The 16,974-nt window shown below is 43.5% G+C and overlaps 1 protein-coding gene across 19 annotated transcripts in view; it reads left to right on the top strand.

The window, feature by feature from the left end:
• TPM1 (tropomyosin 1) overlaps positions 1-16,974 on the top strand; it is a 72,636-nt gene that overhangs the window by 22,003 nt on the left and 33,659 nt on the right. For 4 of the 19 annotated variants that reach the window (XM_067471226.1, XM_067471229.1, XM_067471225.1 and 1 more), the window contains exon 1: positions 11,163-11,312. The exons of 13 other annotated variants lie outside the window; for them this stretch is intronic. In XM_067471226.1, coding sequence (XP_067327327.1) covers positions 11,178-11,312 — 135 coding nt within the window. In that variant the 5' untranslated portion in view covers positions 11,163-11,177. Of the gene's footprint in view, positions 1-11,153; positions 11,313-16,974 lie in introns of those variants that run through there. 2 more of the 19 variants (XM_067471230.1, XM_067471228.1) reach the window with 2 other exon arrangements.

Below are 16,974 nucleotides of genomic sequence, written 5' to 3'. Positions count from 1 at the left end.
TTTGTGAATAGTTTCGTGATTAGTTTTGTGAAAATTTTCAAGATTATTTTTGTGAATATTTTTTCTGAATAGTTTCATAATTATTTTGTGAATATTTTCATCAATATTTTTGTGAGTTTTTGGTGAATATTTTTGTGAATACTTTCTTGATTATTTTTGTGAATATTTTCATCAATATTTTGTGAATATTTTTGTGAATAGTTTCATGATTATTTTGTGAATATTTTATTCTGAATAGTTTCATAATTATTTTGTAAATATTTTCATCAATATTTTTGGGAATATTTTCATCAATATTTTGTGAATATTTTTGTGAATAGTTTCATGATTCGTTTTCTGAATATTTTGTGAATATTTTTTGAATATTTCCATGATTATTTTTGTGAATATTTTCATCAGTATTTTGTGAATATTTTTGTGAATAGTTTCATGATTTGTTTTGTGAATATTTTCATGATTATTTTTGTGAATATTTTCATCAATATTTTGTGAATATTTTTGGGAATAGTTCCATGATTTGTTTCGTGAATATTTTCATGAATTTTTGGTGAATATATTTGTGAATATTTTTATAAATATATTTGTGAATTTTTTTCATGATTATTTTGTCAATATTTTTGGTCAATAATTTTGTGAACATTCATAAAACTATTCATGAAAATATTCAGAAAAATATTCATGATCAGAAAAATATTCATAAAAATATTCATAAAAATATTCATGACAATATTCGCAAAAATATATTTTTGGTCAATAATTTTGTGAATATTCATAAAAGACTCTCAAAACTAATTATGAAATATTCAGAAAATATTCATGAAAATATTCGTAAAAATATTCATGACAATATTTGCAAAAATATATTTTTTGGTCAATAATTTTGTGAATATTCATAAAAGACTCTCAAAACTAATCATGAAAATATTCAGAAAATATTCATGAAAATATTCATGACAATATTCGTAAAAATATTCAGGAAAATATTCAGAAAATATTCATGACAATATTCGTAAAAATTTTCATGACAATATTCGCAAAAATATATTTTTGGTCAATAATTTTGTGAATATTCATAAAACATTCTCAAAACTATTCATGAAAATATTCATGAAAATATTCTTAAAAATATTCAGGAAAATATTCAGGAAAATATTCATGACAATATTCGTAAAAATATATATTTTTGGTCAATAATTTTGTGAATATTCATAAAACATTCTCAAAACTATTCATGAAAATATTCATGAAAATATTCATGAAAATATTCGCGAAAATATTCGCAAAAATAATCAAAAGTATTCTCAATAGTGTTCATGAAAATATTCACAAAAATATCAATGAAAGTATCTCGCAACACAGGGAACGACTCAATACTCCAACTATTTTGGTGCCAAATGCTTAATCCTTCTTCGTTGCAGTTGTGTTGCTAATTTAGATTTTGTAAATATAGTTATCACCCTTTTTAACAGGGACGATGGTGTTTGGAGTATTGCAAATATTACCTCTTTGCCGGGGATAATTTCCTCTTATTCACAAAAATAATCACGAAATATTCGCAAAAATAATTACAATTAAATTGCAAGGAAAGCATTGGGAAGCCTAATGAACATAGACCCATTGAACCTCCATAACCAACCAAAAATACTGGAGGTCTTTGGAGGGACTTATTGGAGTTGTAGTTCACCTACACTCAGAGCACACTATGGACCCAAGGATGGATCTGGTCCAGACTTGGCATGCAAACCCGATATGCCCAAATTCGAATCCTGGTGGGCTTTGAGGGGAACTGGCCTGGGCATTTTGGAGTTGTAGGTACTGGGATTTATAGTTCACCTGCAATCAAGAAGCACTCTGAACTCCACCAGAGATGGAATTGGACCAAACTTGGCACACAGAGCTCCCATGACCAGCAAACAATACTGGAGTTCTCTAGGAGAAATTCATTTTGATTTGAGGGAGTTGTAGTTCACCCAGTATTCGTATTTGGGCATATGGAGCATTAGTACCAAGTTTGATCCAGATCCATCATTGTTTAAGTCCATAGTGCTCTCTAGATGTAGTTGAACTACAACTCTCAAACTCAAGGTCAATGCCCACCAAACCTTTCCAGTATTTCCTGTTTGTCGTGGGAGTCCTGTGTTCCAAATTTGGTTCAATTCCATCATTGGTGGAGTTCAGAATGCTCTTTGATTGTAGGTGAACTATAAATCCCAGTAACTACAAATCCCAAATATCAAGGTCTATTTCCCCCAAACTCCACCAGTGTCCATATTTGGGCATATGGAATATTAGTGCCAAGTTTGGTTCAGATCCATCATTGTTTGGATCCACAGGGCTCTCTGGATGTAGGTGAACTACAACTCCCAAACTCAAGGTCAATGCTCACCAAACCCAGTATTTTCTGTTGATCATGGGTGTTTCTCTGTGTCAACTTTGGTTCAATTCCATTGTTAGTGGGATTTGGAATGCTCTTTGTTTACATGTTAACTATAAATCCCAGCAACTACAACTCCCAAATGACAAAATCAATCCCTCCGCCAACCCCAGCAGTATTCAAATTTGGGCATACCGGGTCTTTGTGCCAAATTTGCTCCAGTGAATGAAAGTACATCCTGCAGATCATTATTTACATGGCAATTCATAATGTTAGGGTTATGGTTGGGGGTCACCACAACATGAGGAACTGTATTAAGGGGTCGCGGCATTAGGAAGGTTGATCTAGGTGAACTACAACTCCCAAACTCAATGCCCACCAAATGTTTCCAGTATTTTCTGTTTGTCATGGGAGTCGTGTGCCAAATTTGGTTCAATTCCATCGTCGGTGGAGTTCAGAATGCTCTTTGATTGTAGGTGAACTATAAATCCCAGCAACTACAGCTCCCAAAGGTCAAGATCTATTTTCCCCCAAACTCCACCAGTGTTCACATTTGGACGTATTGAGTATTCGTGCCAAGTTTGGTCCAGATCCATTATCCATTATGGTTCAATTCCATCGTTGGTGGAGCTCAGAATGCTCTTTGATTGTAGGTGAACTATAAATCCCAGCAACTACAGCTCCCAAAGGTCAAGATCTATTTTCCCCCAAACTCCACCAGTGTTCACATTTGGACGTATAGAGTATTCGTGCCAAGTTTGGTCCAGATCCATTATCCATTATGGTTCAATTCCATCACTGGTGGAGTTCAGAATGCTCTTTGATTGTAGGTGAACTATAAATCCCAGCAACTATAACTCCCAAAGGTCAAGATCTATTTTCCCCCAAACTCCACCAGTGTTCACATTTGGACGTATGGAGTATTCGTGCCAAGTTTGGTCCAGATCCATTATCCATTATGGTTCAATTCCATCACTGGTGGAGTTCAGAATGCTCTTTGATTGTAGGTGAACTATAAATCCCAGCAACTACAGCTCCCAAAGGTCAAGATCTATTTTCCCCCAAACTCCACCAGTGTTCACATTTGGACGTATTGAGTATTCGTGCCAAGTTTGGTCCAGATCCATTATCCATTATGGTTCAATTCCATCACTGGTGGAGCTCAGAATGCTCTTTGATTGTGGGTGAACTATAAATCCCAGCAACTACAACTCCCAAATGACAAAATCACACTTTTTGGGGTGATGCTCACTCCTTGGATTAGTAATTTGGCGGCAATTCGTCCAGCAGATTTTGAGTTATGCGGTCACTCAAGACGAGCAGAACATTTTTATATATATAGATATATTAGTTGCATTGTTTTCATAGAAAAGTGTTTTGTGAGCCGGGCCGAACGGGGTTCAGATGTGCAATGTCTTGCTTGGTGCGCCTTCCTTCCCAAAGAGGCTCCTGGCTTGCATTCCAGCGGCATGTTTGCGTTCAAAGGCACGCACCACGGCACAGACAGAGATGCTGGCATTCCTTATAAGGAAAAGAATGCAGACTATTTGGAAATCGCTCCCTCCGCAAAGGCGGATCCTGCTACCGGATTCCCTTGGAAGGAAAGGAGAAGCAAAGCGTGGAAGAGACCATCTGGCATTTAGGAGGATTTGAGGATTTGCTGTGGCCCACATGGGGGTTCTGTGTGCCAAGTTTGGCCCAATTCCATCGTTGGTGAGGTTCAGAATGCTCTGTGATTGTAGCTGAACTATAAATCCCAGCAACTACAGCTCCCAAATGTCAAGATTCTATTTTCCCCAAACTCTACCAGTGTTCACATTTGGGCATATTGCGTATTCATGCCAAGTTTGGTCCAGATCCATCATTTTTTGAGTCCACAGTGCTCTCTGGATGTAGGTGAACTACAACTCCCAAACTCAAGGTCAATGCCCACCAAACCCTTCCAGTATGTTCTGTTGGTCAGGGGAGAACTGTGTGCCAAGTCTGGCTCAATTCCATCGTTGGTGGGATTCAGAATGCTCTTTGATTGTAGCTGAACTATAAATCCCAGCAACTACAACTCCCAAATGTCAAGATTCTATTTTCCCCAAACTCTACCAGTGTTCACATTTGAGCATATTGAGTATTTATGTAGAGTTTGGTCCAGATCCATCATTGTTTGAGTCCACAGTGCTCTCTGGATGTAGGTGAACTACAACTCCAAAATTCAAGGTCAATGCCCATCAATTTATTTATTTGCTTTATTTGTATACGGCATTTTTCAGCCTATACAGGCGACATCAAACCCTTCCAGTATTTTCTGTTGGTCACAGGAGTTCTGTGTGCCAAGTTTGGTTCAATTCCATCGTTGGTGGGATTCAGAATGCTCTGTGATTGTAGGTGAACTACAAATCCCAGCAACTACAACTCCTGAATGTCAAGATTCTATTTTCCCCAAACTCTACCAGTGCTCACATTTGGGCATATTGAGTATTTATGTAGAGTTTGGTCCAGATCCATCATTGTTTGAGTCCATAGTGATCTCTGGATGTAGGTGAACTATAACTCCAAAATCCAAGGTCAATGCCCACCAAATATTTCCAGTATTTTCTGTTGGTCATGGGAGAACTGTGTGCCAAGTTTGGAACATGGCAGACAGCGCAGAAAAATCACATCAACCCATTAATAATAATAATAATAAGAAGAAGAAGAAGAAGAAGAAGAAGAAGAAGATCCATCATTGTTCGAGTGCACAGTGATTTCTGGATGTAGGTGAACTACAACTTCCAAATCAAAGGACACTGGCTACCAAACCCTTCCAGTATTTTCTGTTGGTCTGGGGAGAACTGTGTGCCAAGTCTGGCTCAATTCCATCGTTGGTGGGATTCAGAATGCTCTTTGATTGTAGGTGAACTATAAATCCCAGCAACTACAACTCCCAAATGTCAATATTATATTTTCCCCAAACTTTACCAGTGTTCACACTTGGGCATATTGAGTATTTGTGCCAAATTTAGTCCAGATCCGTCATTGTTTGAGTCCACAGTGCTCTCTGGATGTAGGTGAACTACAACTCCCAAATCAAAGGACACTGCCCACCAAACCCTTCCAGTATTTTCTGTTGGTCATGGGAGAACTGTGTGCCAAGTTTGGAACATGGCAGACAGCACGGAAAAATCACAACAACCCATTATTATTATTATTATTATTATTATTACCCTTTGGAGACAGATAGGTGTTTTTTTAATAAGGTTTCTAAAGGTGTGAGTTCTAGTTTGCTGACTAGCCTTTGAATCACTGATGCATCATTTCCTTTGCTTGCGTCAAAGGCGTTTGCTTTGAGCAGGAAGGAGTCACCGCAGGAGGAACCGTATTCAGATATTATCTTGCTTGAGTGTCACCTGTAGCATCATATTATCTATGTAAATAGTGCAGGCGAAACGTCAGGAGAGAATGCCTCTAGACCATGCCCATATAGCCCAAAAAAACTACAACAACCCAATGTAATGTTTGTGGGATTAACAGAGCTCAAAATCCATGGGGCGAATTGACACCAAATTTGGAGACAAGACACCTAACAACCCAATGTATGTCCTTCACTCAAAAAAATTGGTTTTGTCATTTGGGAGTTGTAGTTGCTGGGATTTATAGTTCACCTACAGTCAAAGAACGTTCTGAATTGCACTAATGGTGATATTGAACAAAACTTGGCACACAGAACTCCCATGACCAACAGAAAATACTGTTGGTGAGTATTGACCTTGAGTTTGGAAGCTGTAGTTCACCTACATCCAGAGAGCACTGTGGAGTCAAATAAGGATGGATCTGGACCAAACTCTACACGAAGACTCAATACACCCAAATGTGAACACTGGTGGAGTTTGGGGAAAATAGAATCTCGACATTTTGGAGTTGTAGTTGCTGGGATTTATAGTTCACCTACAATCAAAGAGCATTCTGAATCCCACCAAGGATGGAATTGAACCAAACTTGGCACAGTTCTCCCATGACCAACAGAAAATACTGGAAGGGGTTGGAGTGCAGTGTCCAAAACACCTAGAGAGAGAGCCCAAGTTTGCAGCATCCTTTGGTTTTGGAGTTGTAGTTCACCTACATCCAGAGAGCACTGTGGACTCAAATAAGGATGGATCTGGACCAAACTCTACACGAATACTCAATATGCCCAAATGTGAACACTGGTGGAGTTTGGGGAAAATAGAATCTTGACATTTGGGAGTTGTAGTTGCTGGGATTTATAGTTCACCTACAATCAAAGAGCATTCTGAACCCCATCAACGATGGAATCGAACCAAACTTGGCACACAGTTCTCCCATGACCAACAGAAAATACTGGAAGGGTTTGGTGGGCAGTGTCCTTTGGTTTTGGAGTTGTAGTTCACCTACATCCACTGTGCACTCAATGATGGATCTGGACCAAACTCTACAAGAATACTCAATATGCCCAAATTCCTGAGGTCAGGAATTGTGGGAGTTGAAGTCCAAAACACCTAGAAGGAGGGTCCAAGTTTGCCCATGCCTGGTTCAAAATCACAGTTTCAGACACACAGGTCAATGTGGCCGTTTTTGTCTGCTGGAGGCAGGTGTGAATGTTGCAATTGGTAAGCACTGAATGGCCTTGCATCTTCGAAGCCTTGCTGCTTCCTGCCTGGGGGGAATCCTTTGTTGGGAGGTGTTAGCTGGCCCTGGTTGATTCATGTCGGTGATTCCAGGCATGAAAGCCTTCCACAACACATTGAACCTGACTCAATTTTCCATTTGCAATAGAAGAAAAGTCTTGGGAGTGTCGTTCCCAGCTGTGGCCACTAGATGGCAAACATTCAGAATTTAAAGCAGTTTGATGCCATGCAACCATTCTATTATTATTATTATTATTATTATTATTATTATTATTATTATTAGAAACACCACAAGATGAGTCCACAGCAGACACTCTGCTGGCTGTTGTAGTAGATCACATATCAGACACTTCCGAAGTGTCTAGGACTCCGTGATGTATCGGCGAATAATGCGTGCAGATCCCATTATTATTATTATTATTATTATTATTATTATTATTATTATTATTATCCTCATCAAAGCCTTACCTACTTTGCCCACGTTGATATGGGAGCTATGCCCACGGGTGGGGGATTGAACTCATATTAATAATAATTATTATTATTATAAGTGTCCAAACTCATATTACTATTACGACTACTACTACTACTACTACTACTACTACTATTATTATTATTGGGAAGTGTCCGAACTCTTCCTCTTCTTCTACTTATTATTATTAGTATGATTATTATGAGTTCAATTCATCACAGCAAACAAGATCACTATGCTGGTTGTTGTATTGGATCACATGTCAGACACTTCCCAATAATAATAATTATTATTATTATGATTATTATTGTTGTTGTTATTACTATGAGTTTGGACACTTCCCAATAATAATAATAATAATAATAATAATATTGTTATTACTATGAGTTTGGACACTTCCCAATAATAATAATCATCATCATCATTATTATTATTATTATTATTATTATTATTATTATTACTATGAGTTTGGACACTTCCCAATAATAATAATCATTATTATTATTATTATTATTATTACTGTTATTACTATGAATTTGGACACTTCCCAATAATAATAATAATAATAATTATTATTATTATTATTATTGTTATTACTATGAGTTTGGACACTTCCCAATAAAAATGATAATAATAATAATAATAATAATAATTATTATTATTATTATTATTATTATTATTATTACTATGAGTTTGGACACTTCCCAATAATAATAATCATCATCATCATCATTATTATTATTATTATTACTGTTATTACTATGAATTTGGACACTTCCCAATAATAATAATAATAATAATAATAATAAGTTCAGTTAATAATAATAATAATAACTCATATTATTGCTAATTATTATTATAATTAATTGCTAATTATTATGATTATAATTATTATGAGTTAGGACACTTCCCAATAATAATAATAATAACTCATATTATTATTATTATTATTGGGAAGTGTCCTAACTCATAATAATTATAATCATTATTATGGAGAAGCCTCCCACTAGGATGGTAAAAACATCAAATCATCCGGGTGTCCCCTGGGCAACGTCCTTGCAGACGGCCAATTATCTCACACCAGAAGCGACTTGCAGTTTCTCAAGTCGCTCCTGACACGACAAAAAAAAATCATCAAAGGCTTTCATGGCTGGAATCACTGGGCTTTTGTAGGTTTTTCGGGCTGTATGGCCATGTTCCAGAAGCATTCTCTCCTGACGTTTCGCTTGCATCTATGGCAGGCATCCTCAGAGGTTGGAAACTAGGAAAATTAGATTTATATATGTGGAAAGTCCATGGTGGGAGAAAGAATTCTTGCCTGTTGGAGGCAGGTCTGAATGTTTCAATTGGCCATCTTGATTAGCATTTGGTGGCCTGACAGTTTTTAGGTGTCACTTGTTACTGCCTGGGAAATGCCTTTGTTGAGAGGGGATTAGCTGTTCCTGACCGTTTCTTGTCTGGAGTTCCACTGTGTTTGAGTTTTGTTTTTCAATTTAATGTTATAATTTTTAGTACTGGTAAAAAAAAAACAACACGCAAGAAGCAGTCAGGAACACCTAATCACCTCTCAACAAAGGCCACGGTAGTCCACGCTCTGGTTAAATCCCCGTATAGACTACTGCAATTCTCTCTAGGTGGGGCTGTCTTTGAAGACTATTCGGAAGCTTCAAATGGTCCAACGCTTGGCAGCCAGGTTACTAACAGGAGCGGCACTCAGGGAGCATACGACTCCTCTGCTGCGCCAGCTCCACTGGCTGCCAGTTTGCTACTGGGCACAATTCAAAGTGCTGGCGTTAGCCTATAAAGCCCTAAACGGTTCTGGTCCGGCTTGCCTATCAGAACCTATCTGTCCTTATGAACCATCTAGGACTTTAAGATCATCTGGGGAGGCCCTGCTCTCGATCTGGCCTTTCTCGCAGACGCGTTTGGCGGGGACGAGAGGCAGGGCCTTCTCCGTGGTGGCCCCTCGGCTGTGGAACGCCCTCCCCAGGGATATAAGATCAGCTCCTTCCCTTCTAACATACCGCAAGATGGTTAAGACCTGGTTTTTCAAGCACGCTTTTACTATTGGAGCATAATGACTCTCAGGCGGTGCTAATGCGCATTAACTCGGCAGTTTGGACACAGGAGGAGGGATCATTTGGCTGCTGTGCCAAACCCCCTGGAAGCATTTCACCCTTGGGCTCTCAGGCGGTGTTAATGCGCATTAACCTTGCAGTTTGGACTCAGGAGGAGTGATCTTTTGGCTGCTGTGCCAAACCCCCTGGATTAAGCATCCCACCCTTTGGCTCTCAGGCAGTGCTAATGCCTAGTTTGTACTCAGGAGGAGTGATAATTTAACTGCTGTGCCAAACCCTTTGGCTCTCAGGCGGTGCTAATGCGCATTAACCCTGTAGTTTGGACTCAGGAGGAGTGATGATTTCACTGCTGTGCCAAACCCTTTGGCTCTCAAGCGGTGCTTATGCGCATTGACCCTGCAGTTTGGACTCAGGAGGAGGGATCATTTGGATGCTGTGCCAAACCCCCTGGATTAAGCATCCCACCCTTTGGCTCTCAGGCGGTGCTAATGCGCATTAACCCGGCAGTTTGGACTCAGGAGGAGTGATCATTTCACTGCTGTGCCCAACCCTTTGGCTCTCGGGCGGTGCTAATGCGCATTAATCCTGCAGTTTGGACTCAGGAGGAGTGATCACTTGGCTGCTGTGCCAAACCCGCTGGAAAGATCCCATCCTTTGGCTCTCAGGCGGTGCTAATGCACTTTAACCCTGTAGTTTGGACTCAGGAGGAGGAATCATTTGGCTGCTGTGCCAAACCCTTTGGCTCTCAGGCGGTGCTAATGCGCATCAACCCTGCAGTTTGGACTCCGGAGGAGTGATCACTTGGCTACTGTGCCAAACCCCTTGGAAGCACCCCACCCTTTGGCTCTCAGGCGGTGCTAATGCGCATTAATCCTGTAGTTTGGACTCAGGAGGAGTGATCATTTGGATACTGTGCCAAACCCCCTGGATTAAGCATCCCACCCTTTGGCTCTCAGGCGGTGCTAATGCGCATTAATCCTGTAGTTTGGACTCAGGAGGAGTGATCATTTGGATACTGTGCCAAACCCCCTGGATTAAGCATCCCACCCTTTGGCTCTCAGGCGGTGCTAATGCGCATTAATCCTGTAGTTTGGACTCAGGAGGAGTGATCATTTGGATACTGTGCCAAACCCCCTGGATTAAGCATCCCACCCTTTGGCTCTCAGGCGGTGCTAATGCGCATTAACAGTGATCATTTGGCTGCTGTGCCAAACCCTGGCCTGGAAGCATCCCACCCTTTGGCTCTCAGGCGGTGCTAATGCGCATTAACCTTGTAGTTTGGACTCAGGAGGCGGGCCCAGGTGTTCTCTCTCTCTCTCCTTCCCGGCTCCTCCTTTTCCTGCTCCCGGTGCAATCAAGGTGGCGCTTGATTCGGATCGAGCTGCTTCCGGAGCAAAAAGAGGAGGAGGAGGAAGAAGTAGAGAATCCGGATTGGGAGCTGCTCCTTTCCTTGCCAAGCTTTGGAGAGCTTTGTGCCAAAGAGAGAAAGAGAAAAAGAAGCCAAAGCCCCTCTGTCTTCCTTCTCCTCCTCCTCTTCGGGGCCTCTTTCTCTCTCTCTCTCTCCCTCCTTCCTCCCCCTTTTCTTCTCCTCCTCCTGCTTCTCTCCCTCCTTCCTTCCTCCTTTCTTCCTTCCTTCGATGGCGGCGGGGCTGAGTTCCTTGGAGGCGGTGCGCCGCAAGATCCGGAGCCTTCAGGAGCAAGCCGACGCCGCCGAGGGCCGGGCAGAAAGGCTGCAGAGGGAGCTGGACGAGGAGAGGGCCCTCCGAGAGCAGGTAGTCGGGCCCCCGGGGGCGGGCGGGCAGGCAGACAAGCAGGCAGGCAGGGAGGAGCGCCCAGCACAAGCCCCTTCCCACCCACCCACACACCCACACTCGTGGAAGACGCGCCCCTCTCTTCTCCTCCCCTTCCTCCTTTTACGCACGGCTTTCCAGGCTCCTCTTCGCCCCCTTTTGCAGCCCCATTTGGGGGGCTTTGCAAAGAGAAAGAAGGCATGGTGAAGGAGGAGAGGGAAGGGCAGCACCACCCCTTCATTCCTCCCTCTATATCTTTTCTTCATTCCCTCCCTTTCTCCCTCTCCAAGCTTTTTCTCACAGCGAGGAATTCTCTCCTCTTTTTACGCATGGCTTTCCAGGCTCCTCTTCGCCCCCTTTTGCAGCCCCATTTGGGGGGCTTTGCAAAGGGAAAGGGGTCATGATTCAAGAGGAGGAGGAAGGGCAGCACCACTCTTCCATTCCTCCATCCATATCTTTTCTTCATTCCCTTCCTTTCTCCCTCTCCAAGCTTTTGCTCTCAGAAAGAGGAGTCCTTTTCTCCTTTTACGCACGGCTTTCCAGGCTCCTCTTCGCCCCCTTTTGCAGCCCCTTTTGGGGGGCTTTGCAAAGGGGAAAGGGGTCGTGCTGAACAAGGAGAGGGAAGGGCAGCACCACCCCTCCGTTCCTCTTTCTATCTATCTATCTCCTTTCCTTATTCCCTCCCTTTCTCCCTCTGTCCTCTCGCCTCTCCAAGGTTTGGGTCACAGCACTCTTGCTCCTCCTTTTACGCACGCCTTTCCTGGCTTCCCTTCGCTCCCTTTGCGACCCCATTTGGGGGGCTTTGCAAAGGGAAAGGGGTCATGCTGAAGGAGGAGAAGGAAGTGCAGCATCACCCCTCCATTCCTCCCTTTCTCCCTCAATCCTTTCACCTCTCCAAGCTTTTTCTCACAGCGAGGAATTCTCTTCTCTTTTTACGCACGCCTTTCCTGGCTACTCTTCGCCCCCTTTTGCAGCCCCATTTGGGGGGCTTTGCAAAGGCAAAGGGGTCATGATTCAAGAGGAGGAGGAAGTGCAGCACCACTCTTCCACTTCTCCCTCTGTATCCTTTCATTTATTCCCTCTCTTTCTGTCCTTCCACCTCTCCAAACTGAAAGGTCCATTCTCCTTTTACGCACGCCTTTCCTGGCTTCCCTTCGCCCTCTTTTGCAGCCCCATTTGGGGGGCTTTGCAAAGGGAAAGAAGGCATGCTGAAGGAGGAGAAGGAAGTGCAGCATCACCCCTCCATTCCTCCCTTTCTCCCTCAATCCTTTCACCTCTCCAAGCTTTTTCTCACAGCGAGGAATTCTCTCCTCTTTTTACGCACGCCTTTCCTGGCTCCTCTTCACCCCCTTTTGCAACCCCATTTGAGGGGCTTTGCAAAGGCAAAGGAGTCATGATTCAGGAGGAGAGGGAAGGGCAGTATCGCCCCTCCATTCCTCCATCCATATCTTTTCATCATTCCCTCCCTTTCTCCCAGTCCAAGCTTTTGCTCTCAGAAAGAGGAGTCCTTTTCTCCTTTTACGCATGGCTTTCTTGGCTTCTCTTCGCCCCATTTGCGACCCCATTTGGGGGGCTTTGCAAAGGGAAAGGGGTCATGATTCAGGAGGAGGAGGAAGTGCAGCACCACTCCTCCATTTCTCCCTCTGTTCTTTCATTTATTCCCTCTCTTTCTATCCTTCCACCTCTCCAAACTGAAAGGTCCATTCTCCTTTTACGCACAGCTTTCCAGGCTCCTCTTCGCCCCCTCTTGCAGCCCCATTTGGGGGGCTTTGCAAAGGGAAAAGGGGTCGTGATGAAGGAGGAGAAGGAAGTGCAGCACCACCCCTCCATTCCTCCCTTTCTCCCTCAATCCTTTCACCTCTCCAAACTGAAAGGTCCATTCTCATTTACGCACGGCTTTCCAGGCTTCTCTGGAAATTGTATTGGATAGACCACATCAGCTCTAGTTTCTGATACAGAAGATATGCCACCGAGTAGTCGCCCACAGAAAACCATATTGAATAAGCTTTGGCACTATAAGAGGGTTTTGTGAGACCAGTTGGTGTCATAATGGTGAGGCTGCTAACCATATTTTAGTTCTTGCGGACCACTGGTGGTTCACGCACCACAGGTTGGGAACCACTGATTTTTCAAAAACTTGAGTAGTTTGAACAAAGGATGTCAAGTGTGTTGTTGTAGGTTTTTTCGGGCTATATGGCCATGTTCTAGAGGCATTCTCTCCTGACGTTTCGCCTGCATCTGTGGCAAGCATCCTCCGAGGTCGTGAGGTCTGTTGGAACGAGGAAAAAGGGTTTATATATTTGTGGAATGGCCAGGGTGGGACAAAGGACTCTTGTCTGCTGGAGCTAGGTGTGGATGTTTCAACTGATCACCTTGATTAGCATTTGATGGCCTGGCAGTGCCTCTAGCATTCTCTCCTGATGTTTCGCCTGCATCTATGGCAAGCATCCTCAGAGGTAGTGAGGTCTGTTGGAACGAGGAAAGTGGGTTTATATATCTGTGGAATGACCAGGGTGGGACAAAGGACTCTTGTCTGCTGGAGCTAGGGGTGAATGTTTCAACTGACCACCTTAACGAGTGGGCTGTTGTAGGTTTTTTCAGGCTATATGGCCATGGCCTAGAGGCATTCTCTCCTGACGTTCCACCTGCATCTATGGCAAGCATCCTCAGAGGTAGTGAGGTCTGTTGGAAGTAGGAACAAGGGTTTATATATCTGTGGAATGGCCAGGGTGGGACAAAGGACTCTTGTCTGCTGGAGCGAGGTGGGAATGTTTCAACTGACCACCTGGATTAGCATTTGGTTGCCTGGCAGTGCCTGGAGCAATCTTTTGTTGAGAGGTGATTAGATGTCCTGTTTGTTTCCTCTGTTTTGTTGTGCTGTTGTAATTTTAGAGTTTTTTAATACTGGTAGCCAGATTTTGTTCATTTTCATGGTCTCTTCCTTTCTGTTGACGTTGTCCACATGCTTCTTGTGGATTTCAATGGCTTCTCTGTGTAGTCTGACATGGTGGTTGTTGGTGTGGTCCAGCATTTCTGTGTTCTCAAATATTCTGCTGTGTCCAGGCTGGTTCATCCGGTGCTCTGCTATGGCTGATTTCTCTGGTTGAAGGAGTCTGCATCGCCTTTCATGTCCCTTGATGCGTGTTTGGGCATTGCTGCTGCTGCGTTTGGTGGTCCCTTTGGAGACTTCTTGTCCACAGCGGCAATGGTACATGGTAGACTCCTCCAGAAGTGAGAGGATCCCTCTTGTCCTTTGCTGAACGAAGGATGTCAAGATCTCACTACCTCTGAGACCTCCCTACTTCTGAGGATGCTTGCCATAGATGCAGGCAAAACGTCAGGAGAGAATGCCTCCAGAACATGGCCATATAGCCCGAAAAAACCTACAACATCTCAGATGTCAAGATCAATAGAGATTTAAATACTTGGATGCAACATAATAACAATCGTATTATAAAATATTTAGTGTACTTTCTCGCTACAGTCATGCTGGCCATATGACTTTGGAGGTGTCTACAGACAACACCAGCTCTTTGTCTTAGAAATGGAGATGAGCGCCACACCCCAGAGTTGGACACAACTAGACTTCCTGTCAGGGGAAACCTTTACCTTGAACTGCTATGGCTCAATACTATAGGAATTGTAGTTTGGTGGACTTACTTACTTAGGTGATCCCTCGTTGGACGAGTAAGATGGTCTTCCATGATGGGTTTCCTTGTGGATTCCTAGGTGGCTGTGGAGCCCTATTCTTAACCCACAGTGAAGGCAGGTGGAAGGTGGTCCTGGTCCGGGTGGGCTTGATGCGCCTTCCTCCTGGCACGTTTCTCTCTTTCACCCTCCACTCGTGCCTCCTCGAATTCTGCAGCACTGCTGGTCACAGCTGACCTCCAGCTGGAGCGCTCAAGGGCCAGGGCTTCCCAGTTCTCAGTGTCTATGCCAGAGTGTTTAAGGTTGGCTTTCAGCCCATCTTTCCATCTCTTTTCCTGTCCACCAACATTCCGTTTTCCGTTCTTGAGTTCAGAGTAGAGCAACTGCTTTGGGAGATGGTGGTCAGGCATCTGGACAACGTGGCCGGTCCAGCGGAGTTGGTGGCAGAGGACCATCGCTTCAATGCTGGTGGTCTTTGCTTCTTCCAGCACGCTGATGTTTGTCCGCCTGTCTTCCCAAGAGATTTTCAGGATTTTCTGGAGGCAGCTCTGATGGAATCGTTCCAGGAGTTGCATGTGACGTCTGTAGACAGTCCACGTTTCGCAGGCGTAGAGCAGGGTTGGGAGGGGAATAGCTTTATAGACAAGCCCCTTGGTCTCCCTACGGATGTCCCGGTCCTCAAACACTCACTGCTTCATTCGGGAAAATGCTGCACTCGTAGAGCTCAGATGTTGTATTTCATTGTCAATGTTGACATCTGTAGACAGTCCACGTTTCGCAGGCATAGAGCAGGGTTGGGAGGGGAATAGCTTTATAGACAAGCCCCTTGGTATCCCTACGGATGTCCCGGTCCTCAAATACTCTGCTTCATTCAGGAAAATGCTGCACTCGTAGAGCTCAGGTGGTGTTGTATTCCAGTCTTAATGTTGACATCTGTAGACAGTCCATGTTTCACAGGCATAGAGCAGGGTTGGAAGGGGAATAGCTTTATAGACAAGCCCCTTGGTATCCCTACGGATGTCCCGGTCCTCAAACACTCTCTGCTTCATTCGGGAAAATGCTGCACTCAAGGAGCTCAGGCGGTGTTGTATTCCAGTCTCAATGTTGACATCTGTAGACAGTCCATGTTTCGCAGGCATATAGCAGGGTTGGGAAGGGAATAGCTTTATAGACAAGCACCTTGGTCTCCCTACGGATGTCCCGGTCCTCAAATACTCCCTGCTTCATTTGGAAAAATGCTGCACTCAAGGAGCTCAGGTGGTGTTGAGTTTCAGTGTCAATGTTTACGTCTGTAGACAGTCCACGTTTCGCAGGCATATAGCAGGGTTGGGAGGACAATAGCTTTATAGACAAGCACCTTGGTCTCCCTACGGATGTCTCGGTCCACAAACACTCTGCTTCATCCTGCATTTACATTACGATTCACAACAGTAGTAAAATTGCAGTTATGAAGTAGCAACGAATATAATGTTATGGTTGGGGGTCACCACAACATGAGGAACTGTACTAAGGGGTCGCGGCATTAGGAAGGTTGGGAGAGAAGGTGGATGCATCCACATCCTGGGAGTCCGAAGAGGAGGAAGCGATTTTTCATGACTTTTCGGAAAGAGTTAGCAATCATTAATCCCGGCTTCTCGTAGAGTGAAACTCTGCTGCAAACAGAAAGTAGAGACTGGGTTTTGTGGCTTTGACTTTTCCTGACCATATAAGGAGAGGTTTGTTCAGCTGCTATATATATTATATTATATATAGAATCTTAGAATCAAAGAGTTGGAAGAGACCTCTTGGGCCATCCAGTCCAACCCCATTCTGCCAAGAAGCAGGAATATTGCATTCAAATCACCCCTGACAGATGGCCATCCAGCCTCTGCTTAAAAGCTTCCAAAGAAGGAGCCTCCACCACACTCCCTCCGGGGCAGAGAGTTCCACTGCTGAACGGCTCTCACAGTCAGGAAGTTCTTCCTCATGTTCAGATGGAATCTCCTCTCTTGTAGTT

The sequence above is a fragment of the Anolis sagrei genome, chromosome 9, assembly GCF_037176765.1.
Source record: "Anolis sagrei isolate rAnoSag1 chromosome 9, rAnoSag1.mat, whole genome shotgun sequence".
In the NCBI taxonomy this organism is placed as follows: Eukaryota; Metazoa; Chordata; class Lepidosauria; order Squamata; family Dactyloidae; genus Anolis; species Anolis sagrei.
The sequence above is the reverse complement of the archived record's forward strand: the minus strand, read 5'-3'. Positions and strand labels throughout refer to the sequence as shown.